We start from the raw sequence: 25,348 nt of genomic DNA, 5'->3' as shown, positions 1-25,348 counted from the left end.
AAGACTGGAAGCTCACGGAAACAACACTGGAAGAACAGGAGCCACAGTGTTGGCGTAAGAATTTTAACAAATAGTTTACTGGTGGATTTTCATTTTATTGTGCTTAATGTGTTAAGAAATTAAAAAAATGTAATTAAATTAAATTAAAAATTTGCCTAAAAGTTCAAAATGCTAAAAGTTTAATACCACTTTAAGCATCTCTAATAAAGAATAACTATTTGGGAATGAAGCACTGAGAGTCAATCTGACACGTTGAAGTTAATGGGGTCCTTCCATTTCTCACCTCAAGGATGATTTGAACTCCATGTTTATATTTTTACATTTACAGATCTGTTCAGCATTAAAATAAAATACAAACATTTCGGGAAAAAAAAAATACAAAACATACCGGCATTAAAAAAAAATACAAAACATACCGACAGCATGCATCACTTTATTTTATTGTTTTTTTCTGAAAAGTGATCTCTGCTTTTTTTTTATAGATATTTGTTACAGTAGTTATACAAATTCATTAATTTACAAAATCTGTGCAAACTCTTTCTTTCCAGGCTGCCACTGTGTGAAAGCATGCATAACTGAAGAGGGGGGTGGCAAGCAGCACGCCTGGGCCGCAGTACATAGCGCCTGCAATGGCACACACCTGCTGCCTACCGCCGCCGTAAATCTTTAGCACATATCTGTATGTAGAAATATAGCATATGTATTATTTACACACTGTTATAAGACTAGAACGGGCTTGATGTGTAAAAACTGAAGAGGACATGTCTGCAACCAACCAGGATGCTGCTGAAATGCTTGCAGCTTCCAGCATATTTTTTTTCTGCTGCCCAATTTTTACACATAAGCCCAATGACTTTTAATGTTTCATAACCCAGAGTAAGGGCAATGGTAGGCAGTCACTCTAAAAAAAAAAAAATACAGAATCAAGAAATGGGTCATTCTGCCAATGACAGATGAGTTTTACATATTTTGGGTTTTAAATATAACCAAACGGCTGTGCCTTGGTGCTATTTAGGTGTGGCCTTAAAGGGAATCTGCTATCAAAAATAGATGACACATACAGTATTATTCTAAATTTCAGTTCAGTGAGCCATTTTGTCAAATAAAGGTTTTCTTTTTAAATCCTGTATATTAATAATAATTAGAAGGCGGAGGGATGTAGTTTAATCCCTTCCCCCTCAAATTCCTCTGAATCATTTGATGTGACCAGCATAGCAGCTGTTTAGTGTTAGAATTCATTACATCGGGTGTTTTGGGGCGACATGTGGCCCATTCACTTCCCCTTTAAGCCATTCGGTGGTTTGCAAATTTAAATTGAAGTGTTCTGCATCTGACAAAAGCTACATTTCCATGTAACTCAATGATTCAGAAAATCTTTTAGAGCCGGTTCACACTATTACGACTTGCCAGGTGACTTGGTCAGCCTGGCAAGTCGCGCACCGTCGGGTCCATTGAGTAACACAGGACCGGTTCTAATAGGAGCGACACAAGTCGCTCCGACTTAGAAAAAGGGTCCTGTACTACTTCGGGGGCGACCTGGAGGCGACTTGCATAGACATTCATTAGATGAAGCCCGTGCAAGTCGCGCTGAAGTCGCGGTGCACGCGACTTCACAGGTCGCCCCCGAAGTCGGAGCGACCTAATGTGAACGGGGGCTTAAGGTCTCTTTCTGTGGATATAATGTTGCAAGTTGGTGATGATACTATAACGTCACCTACTAGTACAATTCTATAATCCTTCTTCGGAACTAAGTAACGGTGTCCAACAGTGGAACTATTGGGGTTGATTTATGAAAGGCTGTTCATTTTGCTAATTAATTTTACCTTTGTAAGGCCTCGTGTACACTGCTACTTGTAAACGGACGTTTAGGAGCATGTGGGCGTTTTTTTCAGAAGCCCCTGAACCCTCCTCTATGTTATCTTATCTGTCCATGTACACTGGGTCATTTACAGTCATTTAGAGGCAGTTGAGTTCAGTGTCGTTTTTTGTAAAGCAATTATTTGCGTTCAGAATGTTCAGAACGTGTGTTTACTGGCGTTTCAAACGCGACCGAACGCGATCACCCGCGTTTAGCGCTTGCGATTTTCCTGTTTAAAGGGAATTTATTTTTTTGACCTCTAAAAACGGATCTGAGCGCAAACGCCCGCTAAATGGCGTTAAACACGGCTGCAAACGCAACACAACGGACGTTTTAAACGTCCTTTACATAGCTGTAAAATTCCAGCGTTCAAAGGACTTTTTAAAACGTCCCGTGTACATGTAGCCTAAATGAGTTAAAGTTCTGCTCACTTTCATCGTCCAATCATGTACAAGCCGAAAACAACACATGATGTCCTTTGCAAAGTGAATTTCACCACATTCACTAAGTTGAGGATAAATTCCCTTACAAAGTGAACAATCCTATTTGCCTTCAATAAATCAACTCCATTGTGTCCTCTTGAAGAATAATTCCACTCCTGATGCTTCATTTGTGTTTGACAAACCTGAATGGAGGGTGCAAGACACAGAAGTGATGTATATAGTGGGACCTCTAGTGAATTCTCTATAATATATGAAGAAAGGTAGAGCTGTGCACGATGGAAAAATGTGTTTTGTTTCAGATTCACTAGTTAGGTTAATCATTTATTTTCCTCATATTCGTTATGTCAGAATGATTCATTTTCGGAATTAGTTTCGTATATTTGGATTTGTTTAATAAATTTGTTGTTCCAAACCAATTCGTATTTCGGAAGATTGGCTATATTCATATTAAAGTGTTCATTTGGTATTTCTGGAAATTACTTATGCACTCTGGTTGGGTTTGATGTAGGTGAATCCATCAGATACTCCAAATCATAGCATAATGAATGGAACAAAATTAATTTCAGATTCATTCATTGTGTTATGATTCGAAGAGTCTGATGAATCCACCTCCATCCAACCCAAACACAATACGTAGGAATCAACATCTTGTTTCACTTTTTTACCTTACTGTACTTATTGCAATATGTTTCCATTTCATATGTACTGCATTTTCTTAGAATAATGAAAAATACTATTGCAACATAAAAATAAAAAACAAAATGGATCTGAATCAATTTGGATCATTCGTTATGTCGTTATGTTATTTTAGAGGCTTTACAATTAATGAAAGGGCCAAACTATTTCATCATATCCAAATAAAACAAATTGTTTCATAATCATTTTTTTCGGATTTGTTGAAAATGTGTTACTATTGTGTTTCGGATATTCATATACATCCGAATCTCAGAATAAAGACATTTTTGTCAGAATTTAAATTCATAAGGAAATTAATCGCACATATCTGAAGAAAGGTAGCTTGGCTGAAAAGCCAAGCTTGACCCGTTGATGGTGCTGGAGTTGGAAGATGTCTCCCCAAGGGAGCAGTAAACCCAGCTATCCCATGGATTCAACTGATAGACAGACAGACGTACACATTTGTTTTTTTAGGGTTATGAAATGTAAGAACATTTTTATCTACAGTATATTAAAATTTAAAAAGAAAAGCTGACCTTTTATAGGTGTACTGTCTTTTTTTTCATTTATTCAGCCTGACATTTGACTGGGTAACAGTGTTCTGTGTGGTCTTTAACTAACAGAAGCCACCATCCAGCCAATAAAAACATATATATATGTAATAATTTAAGTTAAATAATGACAATTTGTACAAAAAAATGTTTTATGAAGCTGTCATTTAGCTCAGTTGGCATCAATGTGTGGATTACCACCTCCCTTCATATACAGAACCACTGTATTACAGCATGGGGGGGGGGGGGGGTCCCAAATGGATTTCAGGTTTTCTTGTAAATGCCTTTTCAATGCAACATATTTTTGATGAGAGATTCCCTTTAAGCAAAGTTCACTCTGATCGGCTCCACCCATTAAAGAGTGACCAGGCCAGAGCCTTAAGACACGATAGCTTTGTAAGAAAATATCTTGGCAAAAAAATAAAAGCAACAAAGATGTCTAGTTGACAAAAATAGAAATCTGTAGTCAAAGCCAGCATGATGTAAAATAAAGAATAAAACTTTGTGCTAGATTTTTATCTCTGGCAGGTTCCATAATGAAAAATAGTCTATACAAAATATTTTGCATCCACACTAAGTTCCTTTTAGTTTTTTCCAGCCTTTCTAGTTTACACACACACACACACACATGCGAACTTACAGTATTAGAATATATACAATCACACACACACACACACACAGACAGACTTTCAATTTACATAAAAACAAGAAGGCCGATTTAGGAGAGCTTAAGGAGAGGAAAGAATCCATTATTGCCGATAGCAGCCATTACTTTAGTTTGGAAAATGAGAACATTTGATTGGGTGCTCCCATATTCCAACTAAAATGGAACTATGGGAACTGCAATCAGACTGACTAATAATGGCAACTCGCGTTCCTTACCCAGGATCTTATAAATCGGCCCAAAAGACCAATAAAACAAGAGCAATGTTATAATTACAACAGCAACAAGGTCATCAAGAATTGCTAGGCCTGCTATGTACAAAGACAGGAACAGTAAGTTATGAGAGACTGAAGAAGATGGGATTGCGCACGAAGACGCAACCATGGCACATCCAGTGACAGTGGTGGGTTAGCACGAGTTAGGAGGCCTCCTTGGGAGTGGCGATCTTGCTGGCTATTCCGTTCTGTGACTTGTAGCTGGTGAAGTTAGGCGTGTGAATGGTACGGATGCTCTTCATACCTTGAGTCAGTGAAGTGGGAGAGACAGAAGTAGAGGGAGAAGTAGCAGAGGAGGAGGAAGCAGTAGCAGCAGGAGATGGCCTGCCGTTCGCATTCTGCGGTGAAAATGAGAGATGGTGACCTTTACCTGCATAAGAAGGACTCTGCAGCTTTGAAGTGCCATTATGAACAGGACGGATGAGGGAAGAAGAGTTAATAGCACGACTGGACTGAGTGTTAGAGCTGGTTACTGGGATGTGAGATTTCACCAAGGGGTTATGGGAGTTAGGGGTGTCATTACACTGAGCGGGAACAGAGCTGCTTTTTCCAGTGTTAGGGGAAAGAGCTGGAATCTTAGAAGTAGATAAAGTAGGGGAAGCAGCCTTAACATCCCCACCAGCTTTCTTAGTACCTCCGTTAGCCTGCAAATAAAGATGTCAGGGAGACAAGTCGGTCAAAACGTTGAACAATGAAAACACCAACACGGGCACAGGTGACAAACCCCCAAATAGTTAAAAGTGTTTGCTGAAGTTCACTGGACCTGGCAGAATCCACAGAGCACAGAAAGGTTTATAGAACGGGAGAGGTGAAGAGACGTGCGGTAACAGTCACTTAGAGCACGGTGCGCTGAATGGGTCATGCCGTGTGATTAGAATGGGAGTGAAATAGCAAGCTGTTAATGGAGTGCATTGAACATACATATGGTTAGTGCTCGGTGTCGTCAAGTGCGCTCTGATGTCTACCCGCGTGTTACCACAGTAAGCCGCGTTCCGTTCATCTCAGCTGTGAGTCTTGAAGTGGAACAAAGCAGGAGGGTGTTTTATTGCAGGCATGCAGAGATGGCGACAGGGAGGCAAAAAAAATACTATAGGATTTTTTCATGCCACCAGATCCAGATATTTTAACTAAAAACAAGTGTGAAAGTACGACATCCTTTATTTTGGCTACATTTAGTCAATTACTTGGCTTGTTCTTCCAAAGTTTGCTCTAAGGTAAAACTACCTGTCTGTACTGTCGTTGTGGCTCCTGAAGCTTTGGCTGTTTGCTAGTTTTTTCCGGGGTTCCTTGTCTACTTTTAGAAGACATTGGTATTGGCATTCGGCTGGTTTGTGGAGCTCCGTTTGAACCCTACAGGGACAGCCAATGGGAGAGAGAGACAGAGATAACACATGAATCATACAAGAGAAGTGACTTCACTGAGAGTTCACACGACATGCTCCACCATAATCAAATGAACCTTTAGCCATGCAGAGGTTACTGTCAAAAATAAAATATGTAAATGATTTTTAGGGAGGATACAAAAACAAGTTGAGACAAGCAGTTTTTGCTCTTCATTTGCCCATCACCAAGTAATCAAACATGTTAAACTAAAAGTTTGTTAGGCACCTACGGGAAAAGCCAACCACCAGAACAGCAGTCAAATGATTAGGCACCGCTGGAACACACTTATGACTTTGGCTTTTTATGCACAGATACCTTACGTGCTGAAATAGGTAGGGATGATGGAGACTCTATGACAAGTTTTGTTTCCTCCACAAGCACAGGTTCTTTAGCCAAGACAGGAGATTGGGAGAAAGTTTTGATGTCTTCTTTTATTTCAGTAATATCAGACCCTGGCCTTGGCGCCATTTCACTTATCGTGCATTCCAGCTGCTTGATGGTTTGCTCAAGACTATCTAAAGTTCTGTAAGTGTTTTGCCTGATTTCATCTGTTCTGGACACTTGATCTGATTCTGCAAGGCCGTGGACCTCTAGCTTTTCAAGTGCAGGATTTGTATTTTCCTCTCTGCTCCTGGATCTTGCAATTTCAAACCTTTTTGCTTCTTTGTGTTGCTTAACCGTTCCATCAAGCTCTTCTTCGTCCTCATATACGACCACCTGCAATGTTTTTTTGCCAGTCTTTGTCCCAGTACGTATGGCTTGGGTTAAAGCGGCCAGCTGCTTCTTAGGGAATTTGAACTTGAATTTCTTCTTTACATCTTGTCTCTGACCAAACTGATAATCGGAGACATCAGACCGGTCTTCATCTGTGAGTAATGTCTGAGAGGAGGTGCCATCCTGGAACATAGTCTGTTTCATCTCTGCTAGAGAAGGGTAGTTAAATCTATATCTGCTTTGTTCCTTGACACTTTCTGTAGTAGTTTTAATTAAGTCAACCTTGTGCTGTGGTGCAGGTACATCGGGATCCTTCTCCTCCTCCTCCTCCTCTTCTTCTTCTTCTTCCTCGTCAATCTTTGCCTCGGACATCATTTTTTCTAAATCATCATCGCCTTCCTCAAATATGGTTGAAAGCCTTTTATAAGCAGACCTAATATCCATTGGCTCATCAAATATAATAATGACTGGCTTCTTATCTGTACTCACAACAGGATCTACTGACCCAGCATTGGTAGAAGAATCTATGTTAACCTTCTCTACGTTCTCACGATCAAGGTTGACTGTCTGGATCTCGCTTCCCTTTCGGTTTACAATATCTTGGACCTCACCTGTAGACAAAACCTGAACTTCCGTGTTTGTTATCATAAAGGCAATGTTATCCGCTGGAGACTTTGGTTCATTTGGCGAGGTCGGGGATATTGCAGGAGAATCTGTGTCCTCAGATGGTTGGCTGACAATCCTCCTTGAGTTCTTCTGTCGTAGTACAACTCTCTGACCTAAATCTAAATAGGGCATTCCCTGTTCTTGCAAAACTTTGCTGGGATCTTGGTTCTCTACAACTTTTTCTACATTTGAAATCTTAACAACAGTTGATCTTGAAGATTCTGTCTTGTGAGATTCTGTCTTGTGTTCTATTCTTCCATTACCCACTTCTGGAAGTACAGGAGAGCTCAACTGGTTTAAAACCTGATTTTTTGGATAACTAGTTATAGTGGTGTGTTCTTCTCCTTTGGGTTCTTTTTGTTCTTCATTGTTTTTATGTTCATCCCTACCTATGAACAGACTGTATGTAGACTGTTCATTAACAACAACTTTGTTCTCCTGCCTATGCTTAGCCGAATCAGGTGCAGAACTTTGAAAGTGAAATCTCCACTTGTCCTCTGTGCTTTCAACAAGTTTTGGGCTTTCAGGCCTTAAACATTCTTTTGAAATAGTGCATGACACCTATGGGAAAATATTACAGCGTAAATCGAAAAGTTCATTTTCTTGTCAAAGCTCTTAAGAAGCACTAAAAAAACCCAACTCCAGCCAAAACTTTTTTAGTTTTGCAGTTTTGAGTGGGGAAGGCATACCCCTTTCAGGTTTTTATTAAGGCTGTGTCCCCATTAGAAAGACTTCCCATCACTTTTTTGATGAAATATCCCACTTTTAGGGATATGTGCAGCAAAAAAACAAATTTTCAGTAAAATTGCTAAAGGTTAGAACCTCTGTCTATTATTACTGTCTGTTACTTCCTGCTCCATTGACAACTGCTTCCCTTACTTCTTGTCCTGCTGCCAAAGGGACAAGACAAAAATCTCCCCAGTGTGGTCACAGACAGGCCCCCCAAGAAGAGTCAGCAAATTCACACAGAAAAAGAACAATCTGTTTATAAGTCACTGTTGGTGTTGTACTACACTGTCAACCTGCTCACTATACAATAACAATTTACCCCCCCCCAATCAACTAATCTATCCTGAGTACAAACAACTGTGTCCACATAAGTAATTAATCATTTATATTTTAAAAAATCCAATAGCAAAACAAAAATTAAACATTCAGCCTGAAATTAAAAAAATAAAATCATTTCGTAGAAATAAACATGTAAAAAAAGGAAGCAAGCAAGCAAGTAGGGAAGGCAGAAAGATATGCAAGCATTATAAAACACAAGTACAGCTAGGGAGAGACATCCAGCTATTGAAACGTATTACTGCAGCTTGAATGATAGCAAACACATGGACAGCAGGTACATCGGCAATTGCTGAGAGGCTAGAGCATTAATTGTTCGATGTGGCCAATTCCAATTTGTTTCAGAGGCATATCAACATGTGTCTTGAAAGGATCAGGTAAGAGTGTGACTGCACAAGGCTGGGTATGTTTTAATTGTTTTTAGTCTTTAGAATTTATAAATAAATAAGAAGTGTAGAAGAAATACTAGCCAACCATCGAATAATCATTTCCCTTTTGTACAGGCATTTTAAAAGAAGTTATCATTTTTTAAAATAAAGTTTTTGTGAAGGAATGGATCTTTCAAAGTAGCTGACCTCTATAATGCATTGACTTGTTAATGTGGGTAGTTTAGGAATACCGGGTTGGTTAGTATAAGCCAAGAAGGTTAAAGTAAAGCCTTACACAATGAATTACCTTCTTCTCCTTGGGCAGAGCTAAACCTGGTAGTTTGAAATCTCTGTCTTGTGTCTCTGATTTAGGGGGCTCATACTGCACCTTTGAATTAATTTCCACTATGGAACACTTCTGGAAAGCCTAAAAGATGGAAAATGTTATATTTATTGAAGGACGGCTGTTTTTCTGTCGGCTAGTAGTCTCGCTTAAGATGCTGCTTTTTTCATTGATTGCCTACAAAAAAGCCGTTTAATAAGCTAAGTCACTGAAATGTGAAGGAAGCCCTTGGTTCTCTGTTATTATATAAATGTGGCCCTGATGTCCCTGTTTTGAAATGTTTTTATTTGGTAATCTGTATGAAGAAATACGTTTTCTAATATAGTTTGTCAGCACAAAATTCCCATTTTCAGTGTTCCCTCTCTCCATAGGAGCAGTTGGCCTGACTCACTCTAAGACATTCTTTGTACATAACTCTTTCTACAGTGGTATTCCTTGTAATCTACCCCAATCACCCTAGCAAGACCTCTCCAGAAAAACAGTGAATAGCAGTAAAATACACTAAGGGAGCTCCGTTTTATGCAAAATTATTTGTATTTCTGTCCATCCAGTCCTGAGATTTACAGCCAGGCTGGTGACCTGACTATATTAGTAGTAGAGTATGGTATTAAAGGTTTTCTTAACTTCTACAATTTGAGTCTCCATTTGCACCTTTTCAAGGGTTTACTGGTAATCTTGTATGACAACCAATGCAAACAGGAGCATTGGTTGGCATTTTACTTACCCTTTCCATGCTCCAGTGCTGTCCCTGACTTACTTCTTGGTTCCATTCTGTCAGTTCTCTGCGGGCAGAATGACAACCATGTCATTCTGTCTATTTCCTGTGAGCCCAGCCTGTCACTTACAAGCCCTCTGGGGGGTACACAATCATGCAGGCTGGGCTCACAGTACTACAGAACTGAGCAACACTACTAATGTGAATGCCACTCAGTCCTAGAAGAATGCCTGCCCCCCACCCCTGAGTAGTTCTGCCAGTATAGGAGTATTACCTGAAGTTCCGCCATGATCCTCTCCCCTTCCTCCTCCTCTTCATCCTTCACAGCAGAAGACATAACTGTGGTCACAGCTGAGGAACCTCTGGGAATTTCTGCTTCTGTAGTCTTGGATGGAAGGACCTCTTCAGAATCCTATATGAAAAAAATGGAATTATAAAATCTAAAGTCAAGCTGGCTTAATTTGTGTTGTTTACTTCAAAAATATATATTAAAAAAAAAACCACTTTTGCACTATACAGGGTTATAAAACCACTTGCTTCGGTTACTCACTGCCACAGAGCAGTTTTATGTGGATTTGAACCAGTGAAGCTTTGCTATGTTATAGGGATTATCTAGAAATGCTAAGTGTGCCTGAGATCTGAAAAATATTTATGTTGTCTTGAGTTCCTTCTGCACAGTAGAAGTGCTTCTCTGTGCCTTAACCACTTTACCACCGGAGGATTTTGCTGTCTTAAGTCCAGGCCACTTTTTGCGATTCGGCACTGTGCGACTTTAACTGAAAATTGCGCACTCATGCAACGTCGTACCCAAACGAATTTTACGTCCTTTTTTTTCCCCACAAACAGAGCTTTCTTTTGTTGGTATTTGATCACCTCTGCGCTTTTTATTTTTTGCGATATTAATAAAAAAATGCGACAATTTTGAAAAAATAACAATATTTTTCTAATTTGACAGTTAAAAAATATCAAATATATTAAATTTTTGTCATATATTTAGGCCAAAATGTATTTAGCTACATGTCTTTGACAAAAAAATTCTCAATGAGCGTATTTTTAACTGCTTTAAGACCGGAAGATTTTACCCCATTCCTGACTAGGCCATATTTTGCGTTTCGGCACTGCGTTACTTTAACGGACAATTGCACGGTCGTGCAAATTTATGTCCTTTTTTTCCCCACAAATAGAGCTTTATTTTGGTGGTATTTGATCACCTGTGCGATTTTTACTTTTTGCGCTATATACAAAAAAAGAGCGACAATTTTGAAAAAATAACAATATTTTTCACATTTTTTTATATGAAATTCCCCCCCAAAAAAATGTAAAAATCTAAATTTTTTAACATTTTAGGCCAATTTGTTTTCTGCTACATATTTTTGGTAAAAAAAATCGCAATAAGAGTATTTTGATGATTGGTTTGCGCAAAAGTTATCGCAGCTACTAACTATGGGAAATTTATGTAATTTTTATTGGGTTTTTTTTAACTAGTAATGGCGGCGATCTGCGATTTTTTTTTTGCGGGACTGCGACATTGCGGTGGACAGATCGGACCCTTGACTGACATTTTTGACACTTTTGGGGGTACCAGTGACATTACTACAGTAATCAGTACTATAAGTATGCACTGTTACTGTAAAAATGACACTGGCAGGGAAGGGGTTAACTTTTATTGGTGATCAAGGGGTTAATGTATGCCTGGTGCTTACTAACGTGTGTGGGGGGAGGGGACTGTGTGACACAGGCACAGATCGCAGGTTCAGCTATGCTGAATCCTGCAATCTGTCCCTGTCTGTCACATAGGAGATCCGCCCGCTTTGTTTACACAAGCGGGCGGATCTTCTCACTCAATCCCAGACGATCGGGGAAGAGCGGCGGTGAGCACCGCCGCTCCTCCCCTGGCCCGACTCCCACTGTGACTGAATACAGCGGGAGCGAGCCTCCGGCGGCACGCGCGCGCCGCCCACAAGGTGAGGAGTCCAGCAACGTAGGTCTACGTCGCTGGACGATAACTAACCACTTTGCCGCAGTAGTACCAATGTGAGCTGTCGGCAAGTGGTTAAAGTAATTGTAAAGTCTCATTTAAAGAAAAAAAAAACAAGTTATACTTGCCTGCTCTGTGAAGTGGTTTTCACAAAGCAACCCGGATCCTCCTCTTCTCAGGTGCCTCTTCGGTGCTCCTGGCCCCTCCCTCCTGTTGAGTGCCCCCACAGAAAGCAGCTTGCTATGGGGACACCCGAGCCGAGTCACAGCTCCCTGTGTCCATTCAGATACGGAGCCACGGCCCGGCCCCGCCCCCTCTCTCTCATGATTGGCTGGCTGACTGACTTTGTTTGACAGCAGCAGGAGCCAATCATGTCATGCTGTTGTCTCAGCCAATGAGGAGGGGAGTCCCGGGCAGCTGAGACACTCCTGCAACATCGCTGGAAAAAGATGGGCTCCGGTAAGTATGATGGGGGGCTGCTGCACACAGGAGGTTTTTTTTTTTTTTTTTTTTTTTTTATCTTGATGTATAGAATGCATTAAAAAAAAAAAAAAGCATTTTGCCTTTACAATCACTTTAAGACTCATAGTTGTAAATCCACAAGTGTGAAATCATCAGGCACTGCTGTCTCTGACTGCTAATCTCACAGGATTTGGAGTGAGATTTAAAGATGTCACTAATGTACTGCTCACAGTTCTCTTTAGGATGAAGCTGAGGACCTGCAGTGCAAGGAACTCTTTGCTTCGATTTCTTGCTGCTTCTTGATTATTTCACCAATCATCACACCAGCCTTCAGAGGACGACTCTGACATAAAGAAGCAAAGCCCTGCCTCTACCAAGATGGTTGCCTCCACACAGAGACACAGTGCAGGACAAGACATGGTAAGTCAGTATTGGGGTAAGATTAGCAGCAGGAAGCCTACAAGCAATACTGGTGATTAACACTTAGCTCCCTGCTTTCCTTTTCAAGATCCCACAGTCTGCACAAAAGCTAATCTTGGAGAAAACCCAGCACAGGAAGAACATACAAAGTGCTGCATATAAAGCATCTGGTGTTGACGGAACACAGGACCCCTGTGCTGGAAGACACTTTAAAAACAAAAAGGGGTGTAAAAAAATACTTGTACGCCATAGCAATAAATAATGTTTGGGAAACCTTTAATTCCCTTCCTATCTTCACTCTCTCTCTTAAAAGAAAACATTTGATATTTATTATTTAGCTGAATTTGCAACTTTGAGGGAAGCTTTGGAGTTTTGGGGCTTTCCCTGTGATGACACAAATGTGCCATGTACAACAGGAAGAACAAATCGAGGCAATTAGTAAAATCAAAAATGATATCTGGAACAAAGCCCGGTAATGTGTAAGTGACTGACAGCAAATACATGGGGCAGCCAGTAGGGGGCAGCCAGGGATCAACAAACCAAGCTAAAAACTGTGCAATGGAGGCTGAACATAATGCAAGGACTGATAAGCAAGCATATGTAAGCAAAGTGCCAAGTGGAGGGAGGAAGTACAGATAATGAAATTATGTAAAGGTAGCTTGTCATTGGCAAAGTGGTGCCCCCATTTCAACATCACCACAGAAACTTACAAGCAATAGCCTACTAATCTTATATCTATCAGTTTAATCGTTTTAAATAGTCACCAGTCTCAAATGACTAATCTGTGACTCACTACTGTTGTGGAAGGTCAGAAGCCCTAAATCATATTCTATCAGTCACTATTTATTATGCTTGATTGCATTTTGCACATTCTCAGTGACTTCTTGAATGTAATGTGTCTGGTCAGTTACAATAGACATGCCTTTACCTTGCTGTCTCTCCATTCCGCACCCCATGAGGTGCTCATTCCGGACCCTGATGGGTACAGACGGCGAGGAGGGGGTGGAGGAGGTGACTTGGTTAATTTATCACTTTCTTGCTCAATTTCCTTGTTACCTTCTAGAACAAATATTAAATGTTAGTGACAAAATCTATACATTCTTTAAAAAAATTATCTATAGCATATATTTTTGTTTTAGATATGTTATTAATTTAAGATCTCCAAAGTACACTTTATTACCAAGAGCATTGGGACGCCTGCCTTTACACACACATGAACTTTGAGGACATCCCAGTCTTAGTCCGTAGGGTTCAATATTGAGTTGGCCCACCCTTTGCAGCTATAACAGCTTCAACTCTTCTGGGAAGGCTGTCCACAAGGTTTAGGAGTGTGTCTATGGGAATGTTTGACCATTCTTTCAGAATCACATTTGTGTGGTCAAGCACTGATGTTAGACGAGAAGGCCTGGCCTGCAGTCTCCTCTCTGATTCATCCCAAAGGTGATCTATCTGGTTGAGGTCAGGACTCTGTGCAGGCCAGTCAAGTTCCTCCACCTCAAACTCACTCATCCATGTCTTTATGGACCTTGCTTTGTGCACTGGTCCAAATTATTTGGTGGAGGGGGGATTATGGTGTGAGGTTGTCTTTCAGGGGTTGGGCTTGGCCCCTTAGTTCCAGTGAAGGGAACACTTAAAGCATCAGCATATCAAGACATTTTGGACAATTTCATGCTCCCAACCTTGTGGGAACAGTTTGGGGATGGCCCCTTCCTGTTCCAACATGACTGCGCACCAGTGCACAAAGCAAGGTCCATAAAGACACGAATGAGTTTGGGGAGGAGGAACTTGACTGGCCTGCACAGGGTCCTGACCTCAACCCGATAGAACATCTTTGGGATGAATCAAATAACTGTTTATTCAAGAAGCTTTTCAAAATTATTAACATACGAAGGGGGCATGTGATTACCATAACAACAAAAAAGGCATATTTGTACAGGATATCTAGAATTTAAATAATACCAAGGATATACAATAACCCTGTAGCAAACCAGCTGCTTGAGAACCACTAAGAAAACCTTTATTATTTTATTGTGAAAAAAGAAAACCAATAAATGGAAACATAAAAATACGGAACACTTCATGAATTTGCATGTCATCGTTGCGCAGGTATCTGTATTGTTCCAACTTTAGTATATGTGCTGCCGAAGCAAGCACATAGCATTTGTTTTTATTAAATGTATAATAAAATATACGCAATGATAATATAAGATATGCCTCAATATATGTTACACTTGATAAAGAAAATTCTAAAATGCAGAGAGTGATGATTAACAGCCTTTTTAATTCTTAAGACTATTTAAAGCAACAACCCTATGATGTCAGAAGTCCTTCTTCCGATGGGTGGTTCTTCTTCCTTTAATGACATGTAAGCACCGATTTGGGCAGTGATACTCTCAGGCTCTCATACGCTCAGGCCACATGATGATCCCCAGGGGTCAGATCCATGATAGTTTGAGCTCACAGGAAGTAGGCTGAATAACATTGGCCATCATTCAGCCTGGAAGACTGAGGACATTTTGTGGTGGAAAAGGACACGTTTAGACCTAATGTTAGTATCGCAGCTGCTTTTTTATTGCAACTCCTTTAGGGCTGCCAATTTGTGTTTACATTTTTTTAACTGAAGTTCAGCGCTAAGGGCTAATGTTTGTGAACTGTGGGCTATAGATGGTGCCCATAATATTCACACAGTTCAAGAATATGCAAGCTCAGGATTTACAAATGTGGTTGTCTAGATAGATATTAATAGGTCTTGAGGTCGAATCATGCACACTGATATCTTGAAGCTACAGCTGGATGTATCCCTGCTGCGAGGCTTTAGCAGAACTCTTACCAATGACCTCCAATTTTTCGGCATTGTCCACTTTCGGAGGCTGAGCTGGTATCTCTAGGCTGGGGATGGACTTCATGATATTTGCCTGTGCCTCTTCTAACATCTTTTCAAATTCTTTTCCATTATAATGGTCCAGATTTTGTCTTTTCTCTTCAAACTTTCTCTCTGCTTCCTGTAGTAAGGCAAGAAATGCAAGTAAACCAGAATCTTGTCAAATACAGTACTTGGAAAATGGTAACACATTCCCAGAAATTACAACGAGAGTTGTAGAAAAACGAATATTTGTACATGTATGAATGTAAGGGACCTTTGATTGTAAGCTCCTTAAGGGCAGGGACTGATGAGAATATACAATATAAATGTAAAGTGCTGTGTAAATTGTCTGCACTATATAAGTACCTGTAATAAAAGAATAAATACATTTCAAAATGTAAAGAAAGACTGAGCAAGTTAAAAATATTGCATTAAAGTTAGGATCTGTTGAAATCACAAGAAAACAATGATTTCAAACTTTTATCTCTTTTCTGTATACTAGGAGGTCACCTAATTTTAAGCTACCCAACATTTCTAGTAGTTGCTTATGTCTATGCCCATGCCCTTCCAGTACACAATGCTGATAAACAGTACAGCTTACACAAAGCAAAGCCCAGATTGCATTGTTGTGTGGGACCTACTAAGCTATGACAGCTTGATAGAGGTGTTTGGCTAAACCCAGGTGCAACATGCAAACTTCTCCACATAACCGACAATAGTTGTAGGCAATAGTAGTGCTTAGTAGATTTCTAGCAGACCTTCACTCCCTTTTTCTTCTTTGAATGATATTGCTTACACCCTCAATACCCCTCATACTCAGGAGATTGGGGGCATTAAAATAAAGCTGTTGCTTTGCCCCACACGAGCAAAGCACAGACTCACTTTAAACCACATGTAGCCAATGAGGACTTATTACCTCTATGGAAACAGCTCGATTCCTGTAGGCCACGTGCTGAATTTCATCAATAAATAGGCTCTGCGCAGACGACCCATTATGTTGAGTGGGATGTACAGCTGGAGATTGCTCTTGAGAAGCAGGGGCTGGTAAACTTGTTGTATGATAGCTGGTTGACACTTCTGTCACATGACCCGTCTGATTAATGGAGTTATTGACATGGTTAACCAGTGCTGAAGAGTGTTGGGATTGCTGTATATGGACAGGTGAGCTTTGTACTTGGTGAACTTTGACCCTAGCGGATAGAGGCACCACCTCTGACTTTACAGACACCGTCTGTGATTCTGCCACGTTTACCGCTTCTGTCTGCGTTGGCTGAAGATATGCATGACTTTTTTCTTCTCTGTGTTGGGTAATATCTGTTTCTGTAGCTTTCTCGGTAATGATAAATTGGGTATTCTGATTGAAGTCAACAACTTTAGAGGGTCCATCACTAACTTGCCTAGGGGGAACCAGAAAAGAAACAGAAGGTAATTTATACGTTATACTTGGCTTGCATAATATTTTAATGACTATGGATATGTTAACTCGCATGTTAACTAAATGATGCCATAATGAGATGTAAGATTGATTAGGCACTAGGGTATGGTTTATATTGATGTCTGCAGCTTTGAAAAAGCCCCTGGCTGCTTCATTGTAAAGCTATAAAAGGTGCTCTGGGGCCTGGACATACTGAATAATTACTGTTCAGTGAGAGGTAATATTGATCCCTACCAGAGCATAATCAATTTTCCTGGTCTGGTCAACCTGCCCCTATTTCTCAGTCAGGCAGGGTTTTGATGAACATTATTACAAAAATGTAGACAGAGGTCAGTGATTGGGTGTCACCTTCTTAAGGATGATAGGGCGTCAGTCATGTTTCGGATCCTCTTTAGTAAGCTGTCCAACTTGTGGGGTTCTTCTTTGAGGAATCTTACTGCCTCCACCTCCACCCGCAGCACCGCTCTCATCTTATTCTGTAAGTATGGAAACTCCCCTGAAAACAAGAGAGGAGACCTAATCATACATTCTTTTTAAAAAGCAGCGTAACAAACAAAATAGGAAAAATATTAAACAAAATCAGGCTTACTTAATAAGGTCTTGCTTCTTAGAAGACAAGGATTCTGTTCAAAGTGCATGAGGCCAAAGACTATCCAATCTGATTTCATTTTATTATGGTCAGTTCAGAAAAAAAGGTGACTGGTGGTTTATGAAAATACTGCACTTTCCATATTGCTCTTTAAGTTTAAAAAAAATGACTGATCTTTTATATATTATATGCTATAGTAAAGATACAACCTACATTTAGAGCTATTTACTCTTGTAAAGTGGTTTAGAGTTTGTTTTTTTTGTTTAGCTCTCATCAGTTCATGGTGCACAAAATCTATTGTATATGGCTTGGGGGGAAAAGAATCTTACAAAGACATTGGTTTTTGTTCCTTTTGGCCTTTTGTCCATCTCAATCTTAAATAAACTGTCAATTGAAATACATAGGCTATTGAGTTCACGGATGCTAGCTACATATTTTCTCCAGGTTAGAAGGTACTGAAGCTAGAAGATAATCACGATATCCAGGCAACTAGCATTTTCTGTAGGATTAGTTCAGAAAATTATTGTATTGGGGCTGATATTGTAAATGGTCTAAACCAGCCTTTCTCAAACTGAGGTTCTGCTGAGGAACCCTTGAAATATCTGCTAAAAAGGATTCTACCTACAGCTCACGATACATTAGTGTGAATAATACATTCAAGAAAAATGTAAATACAGAAATAGGTAATGGGGCATACTTAGTGTCCACTCTTCATTACATTACTACATCAAATTAGTGGTCAGTATAGAAGTGACCCCTAACATTGGTGGTTAGTAAAAAAATGACCCCTTGCATTGGTTGCCAGTGAAGGTGGGAGATCTATCCACCATTGCTCAATGAACCCCTAGCCATCTCTGGAGGAACCCTAGAGTTCCATAGACCGATGGTTGAGAAACACTGTTCTAAATGATTCAGCTGCAATATTATGGTAAAGCTAAATTAAAGGGAAAATATTAAAAAATGAGAAGATCTGTAATAATAAAAAAAAACAGCTTTTCATACCGTCACTACAGAGCTGTCCCCTGCAGTAATTGTTTTCCTCCATGAGATTTCCTCAGGCTTCAACTAGTATCATTCAACCTGCTACCCCCAAGCCCAGGCTGTCATGTACCTGACCCCTGGGGGTTGTCATAAACACCCTATTGTCAAAGTAATAGTGCATTGAATGGTGTTTTCACATCATTATTTGAATGCTGTCCAGTGCAGCAGTAAATGATGTCCTCTTCCGCCTCTGGAGAAGAGGAAAGACCCATGACATCATCAGACTGGACAGAAGACCCTTGGGAAAAATGTATGTAGTTTACATATTTTCATTTAAATTGAGAGTGGGGAGGACAGGTGGTGGGGGTTTACACAGCCTGCTTCAATTGTAGGAAAGGTGACCTTCAGAACAATTTATGGCTTTTTTGAATAGTTATTGCTAAAGTAAACCACTCAGGAATGGCTTCCTGGAAAAGGCTTGGCAATGTCTACAAAGAATGGCAAAGAGTCTGATTATGGCCCAAGTTTGGCAAGCCGGAATCTTACCTTTTAAGTTAGACACTGCTTCTCCAATCTGGCGCAGCACAAACGCTCGATCCTCAACATCCTTCAATGTAACAACTCTAGTGGCAGAGTCCTTCTTTACATCATCTACAAAATTCTCCAAGTCACTGCAAAGAAAATATACATAACCCACCGAGAAAACCATTAGGATTAGCTACTAAAACAAAGAGCAATGTACAATGTGCAGCAACAACCAATCAGAATCCACCTTTCACTTATCTGACTGATTAGTGTGCACCACACTTATTACAATATATTGCCATGGCATAACATATAAATTGAAAATATTGTTTTAAGCTTTTTTAAATTCAGGAAAAGAAGATTTAAGCTTTTTTAAATTCAGGAAAAAAAGTCCACCTGGTGACAAAAATATCAATTTTGGGCAAACTCAGCTATATAACATTATGTTCCACAACATCTAAGCTATAAGCAGACACTATTAGATGAAGCAGTGCCAGGGATGGATGCATATTAAGCACACAGCTTTCTGTGCTCGGCAGTATTTGGCAAAGTCTTTGAATATATTTAGGAAGTCACAGCGAGCTCCTGCGCCTGTATTTTACTTTCTGATTGGTAATGCTAACACAGGAGAGTAACGTTAGTCACAGGAACTATCAGCAAAGCCCAGATGCAGGAAAATGCATAAAAATAACAGATTTTCTCATCTTTTCCTTTCCCAGCTGCCTCTTCCATCTCAGTGCACAAATCACACCTCCTGCAAGACAAACACGACACACTTCTGTGTAGACTGACATCCTGAGCGTATTGATGGTCGGGTTAACGCTTGTGCCGAGGTGTAGAAACAACCCCCTTTAGCAATCCAGCTATTTCTCCATAGCCATGTAATATTAAATTCCAAAAACAACCATATATTCAGTGGGATTTTTCTAAATACCAATATAAATACACAAAATGACTCAAAATGTAACAATTTATTGCATCCATAATAAAAACATTTCTACAATCATACAGTATAAAACTGTTATCAATAAAAATACATTTCCGCTAATGCCTCTTTTCCATCTGAAATGTTATCTGCTACCATACTTAAGTTAACCAAACCAGGGAAAGAACCTAATGCACCTCAAAATTTCAGGCCGATTGCATTATTAAATGTCAATGTGAAAATACATGCCGATATATTGGCAAACAGGCAGATGATCAACCTCATTCACTTGGCGGAAAAGTCGGGGAAGCCTTCTCTGCTTTCTCACCCTGGAAACAGAGAAGGCTTTCGACAGAAATCACTGGTGTTATCTCTTTAGGGTACTAGACAAATACAGCATTTGTGGTTGCATACATTCAGCAATATCAGCGTTGTACTCTGCCCCTTCGGCCTATGTATTTGCAGAAGGCATGTACTCCACAGCCTTTGAGATAACTAACAGCACACATCAAGGGTGCCCCCTCTCACCACTGATTTTCACGTCACTTATGGAACTGTTGCCCGAGACAAATAGAAGTCATCCTGTTATACAGGGGATTTCATCCCAAGGCCAACAACATACTATTGCGTTGTTTGCGAAAGACGTTATACTGTCTCTGTCCAACCCGCTCCACTCACTCCCTGTAGTCCATGATGTACAAAGTCTCCTATAAAAAATATCAAGATGGAACAATTAGGGGTCATCTTGTCTGTACCCAGACAAGTCCAATCCAATAAATGATCTGATCAATGCAATGAAGAATGCCCAAACTTCACCATTCCTTTCCCAAAAGTTACGCAAAGGGTTTTTAAATCCCCATTGTCAAGGGGAGATGTGGGCGTTTATGTTGATCTTTTTGATTTAATTTATTGGATCGTTCGATTATACTCCTCCTGTAGTGTACCACAAGCAGCCTGGGTCTACCCCAGAGTACAGACTAGATGACACCGAATTGTTCCATCTTCCCCTTGGCCCAAGGGTGAATTTATAGGAGCTAAATTTCCATCTTCAGCCTGGTCCTGGAGTGGTGGTAGTTCTCTTAAAAAACTCTTCCTGAAGAAGCCATACAGGTGCAACATATTGAAGAAATAGTTTTTTTTAAGCTTTAACTGCTTAAATGTATTGAAAAAATGTTTGTACTTAGTATGATTTAAAAAATGTTTTTATTATGATTGCAATAAATTGAAACATTTTTAATCATTTAATTTAATTCTATTGGTACCGGAAAAATCCCACTGAATACAAGGTTGTTTTTGGAATTTACTGATTGGGATGTGGTACCTTGGTTATGGTTCGCTGCTCCAATTAAATTGTATTTTGATGTAATATTAAAGCAAACCTATATTCTATTTACACACAAGCAGTCCTGTCTACAAGAAGACACCATGAGATGACCGTTATTACATGGAAAAGTTCTCTCCTGTGCCCCTACCTGATTTAGGTTCACTTTGTTACTGGGGGCCTGACTTCATGGCCCCTTGACTAAGTTCAGGGCTTTACTTTGGCTAAACCATTATTTTACCATCTCCATGTCTAATAAGAGTGCCTTTACCAGCCACTAAGAAAGTATCATTATATATAAAAAAATCATCAGATTGTGAAATGACAAGGACATAGGACAAGATAAGACAGACCCAAGTAACCAAGCGAAACTAAATGAGAGAGGCACAGACTAATAAAGGAATTTAAAGTCCTGACCTCTAGCTTCCTGAAAATGTCCTATCTGTAAGTCCTTTAGATTGTAAGCTCCATGAGCAGGGCCCTCCTTTTCCTTTTGTATTGAACTGTATTGTAAATTGTGTTGTCCCCCTTTTCAATTGTAAAGCGCTGCTTAAACTGTTGGCGCTATATAAATCCTGTATAATAACAATAATAAGTATGTATTGAGCAGAATGGCTCAGTTTACACTATATGGTTAGGGAGGACATACTGGGAAGCAGTTGGCCAAATGACATCTGCAGCCTTTGGACCACAGTTGCCTATTGTTTTCTATTCTCGCTGGAAGCACTGTCTAGACAAACGTTGAACACCCATAACAACTAGACAGCCTGTAATATACTCTAGGCTAAATTTTATTCTGGAGCCAAAACAGTGGGAACAAGCCTTGAAACTACAACTCTCCCTACAAAGAAAAAAGTGCCCCATGCCCCTAACTTGAGAGCACATAGACAGCAACTTCTACTTCAGCATACAGTTTCTTCTCATGCTCATCACATCATAGGTGAGAAGGTCTGAAATAGAAGACAAACTAAATTGGAATGGCTATTGCAGGGGGGTATTGGACTAGAAGGACAGCCCCCATGGGTGTGACTATGCAGATTTATTGTTCTTTTACAAGTCTTATGCCTAGAAACTCCTGTGGAGATGAAGTCAATACCCCATAAGTGAAGACTGTGTGAATGGGCGGCGACTGTCAGAGGACTCAGAGAAAGGAATTTTACGGTAAGATTTTACAAAAATTCTGTTTTTCTGCTCAGAAATCACCATGTAGGGACAGTACAGGAACAAAGTGTGTCAGAGATTCAGTTATACCACCGCATACTGGTAAAAGTGATAACTAGATTGCAATAACCTGCTTTTTTTCCCTTCTTTATGTTAATTGAACCTTGAGACACAACAAAAAAGACCCCAAAGCGAGGAAAAATCCACCCAATTGTCACCAGAACAGGTGTTCCCCCTAGAACACATCCTGTCTACTCCTGCTGATCTTAATAGATTTTACATTACTCTCTGCTCTTTATGCTGTTCTGAACTATAACAAATAATGAGTGGAACCCCTCCCCCCCATTTGGGACTTAGGCATGTACAATGGATAAAACAAGTCTATACACCCAGGTTTCTGTGATGTAAAAAAAAATTAAACAAAGATAAATAATTTCAGGACTTTATCCAGCTTTAATGTGACCTATAAACTGTACATCTCAATTGAAAAACAAACTGAAATCTTTTGGGGGAGTAAAAAATAAAAAACTAAAATAATGTGGTTGCATAAGTGTGCACACCCTCTTATAACTGGGGATGTAGCTGTGTTCAAAATTAAGCAATCACATTCAAACTCATGGTAATATATGATGTAGCGCTATAGGAACATAATAAACATAAACAAGTAGTTCTTGAGTCCCTAAATTAGTCAAAGTCCAAAAGATTGGTACAAAAACATAATATTAAGAGGATTCCACAGAGCGTGCAGTCCCAATAATGGTCATGTAGGTGACCCACCACTCCAAACGAAATGTGAAGATAGCCACCACCAGGGAGATAAGATTAGTCTCTTACCAGAGCACTATGATCCCCGTCACAGAGATCATAAACAGTGGGGAGGGACAAATCCAGGAGACAGCGAAATAACTTATACCAACTCCTTCAGCCACCGCACTCGCTCCTCTCATAATACATGTATATGTAGAGAGAAAACGACTCCCATAGTGTATTACCGTCAAACAGGCTTTATTCAGCTTAAAACAGACAAATGGCAACTCACATTTACAGCTAGGAAAGCAGGCGTGTATCATGGGAAGTCCTCTGCATGGTATCCTTCCAAAAAGATGGCCGTCGCGTCCCCTTGCTGGTAGCCACGTAGCATGCCACAGGCTCCTCCTACGCGTTTCGTTAGACCAATAACGTCGTCAGGGGCGACGCGTTCTCTCTACATATACATGTATTATGAGAGGAGCGAGTGCGGTGGCTGAAGGAGTAGGTATAAGTTATTTCGCTGTCTCCTGGATTTGTCCCTTCCCGCTGTTTATGATCTCTATGACGGGGATCATAGTGCTCTGGTAAGAGACTAATCTTATCTCCCTGGTGGTGGCTATCTTCACATTTCGTTTGGAGTGGTGGGTCACCTACATGACCATTATTGGGACTGCACGCTCTGTGGAATCATCTTAAAATTATGTTTTTGTACCAATCTTTTGGACTTTGACTAATTTAGGGACTCATGAACTACTTGTTTATGTTTATTATGTTCCTATAGCGCTACATCATATATTACCATTGTCATTTTGATCTGATTTTCTAATTCAGGATTGGATGTTAGCTGCTGTACAATTTTAGCTTTATCAATTGGTTGTATGACATCTAATGCGCAGCAATCTACACATACACATTCAAACTCATGTTAAATGGGAATCAGTACACACCTGCCAACATTTAAAGTGCCTCTAAAAAAACCCAAATAAAGTTCAGCTGTTCTAGTAGATCTTTCCTGACATTTTCTTAGTTGCATCCTACAGCAAAAGCCATGGTCTGCAGAGAGCTTCCAAAGCATCAGAGGGATCTCACTGTTAAAATTTATCAGTCAGGAGAAGGGTAAAATAAATTTCCAAGGCATTAGATATACCATGGTAAACCTCAAAGACAGTCATCATCAAGTGGAGAAAATATGGCACAACAGTGACTTTACCAAGAACTGGACGTCCCTCCAAAATTGATGAAAAGGAAGAAAACTGGTCAGGGAGGCTACCAAGAGGCCTACAGCAACAATAAAGGAGCTGCAGGAATATCTGGCAAATACTGGCTGTGTGGTAGATGTGACAACAATTTCCTGTATTCTTCATATGTCTGGGCTATAGGGTAGATTGAGCAAATATTGCCAAGTCAAGATGTGCCATGCTGATAGACTCATACCCAAAAAGATTGAGTGCTGTAAAAATATCAAAAGGTGCTTCAACAAAGTATTAGTTTATGCAACCATATTATTTTATTTTTTTTATTTTTACTTCCCTCCACCTAAAAGATTTCAGTTTGTTGTTCAACTGAGTTTTACACTTTATAAGTCACATTAAAAGTGGAAAAAGTTCTAAAATTATTTATCTTTGTCTCTTTTTTTACATCCCAGGGGAACCTTTAAAATAATTGTCAGGCCTTGGAGAACACTTGACTGAATGACTCCTACATTAGTGTTCAATGAGAAGAATGCCACCCTTAGGACAGTATAAAAACAATAACCAGTGCCATGCTGCTGGCATAGCCAAGTGGTATTGGTCCTGGAGCTTTGAAGGCACCATGAGTCAATCAGCCACAGTTCAAAGAGCCCCTAGCAATCTCTAGAGGAGGAGTCTCCAAACTATGGCCCTCCAGTTGTTCCAAAACCACAATTCCCATAATGCCTAGTCATGTCCGTGAATGTCAGAGTTTTTAATGCCTCATGGGATGTCTAGTTCCGCAACAGCTGGTAGGCCGTAGTTTGGAGATCCGTGCTCTAAAGGAACCCTTGTTGAAAATAGCTGCACTAGCAACTAAGCAGAGTAACACAGATTTCATTAAGCCATTCAGTCCCTTCATTTTTTCACAACCTAAGGCCCCTTTCACACACACGGACCGTTTATTTAATCAAATCAGTCACGTTTTTTTGTCATCATTTTTTTTCAGTCAACATCAGTTTCACATACGTTTTTCATCCGTTGTCATC

General features: G+C 39.9%; 1 protein-coding gene across 10 annotated transcripts in view; it reads right to left on the bottom strand.

Moving 5' to 3' along the window:
* Positions 1–3,674: 3,674 nt before the first annotated feature.
* The window catches only part of KIAA1217, a 958,874-nt gene continuing 937,200 nt past the window's right edge, over positions 3,675–25,348 (bottom strand). For all 10 annotated transcript variants that reach the window (XM_082258357.1, XM_082258354.1, XM_082258356.1 and 7 more), the window contains 10 exons: positions 18,995–19,119; positions 17,227–17,374; positions 16,360–16,840; positions 15,411–15,582; positions 13,509–13,639; positions 9,995–10,132; positions 8,970–9,089; positions 6,165–7,790; positions 5,691–5,816; positions 3,675–5,110 (listed from right to left, as the gene is read on the bottom strand). In XM_082258357.1, coding sequence (XP_082114483.1) covers positions 4,610–5,110; positions 5,691–5,816; positions 6,165–7,790; positions 8,970–9,089; positions 9,995–10,132; positions 13,509–13,639; positions 15,411–15,582; positions 16,360–16,840; positions 17,227–17,374; positions 18,995–19,119 — 3,568 coding nt within the window. In that variant the 3' untranslated portion in view covers positions 3,675–4,609. The remainder of the gene's footprint in view (positions 5,111–5,690; positions 5,817–6,164; positions 7,791–8,969; positions 9,090–9,994; positions 10,133–13,508; positions 13,640–15,410; positions 15,583–16,359; positions 16,841–17,226; positions 17,375–18,994; positions 19,120–25,348) is intronic.

Source organism: Pelophylax lessonae, assembly GCF_965119305.1.
Source record: "Pelophylax lessonae genome assembly, chromosome: 5".
NCBI lineage: Eukaryota > Metazoa > Chordata > Amphibia > Anura > Ranidae > Pelophylax > Pelophylax lessonae.
This window is presented reverse-complemented; position numbering and strand designations above follow the sequence as displayed.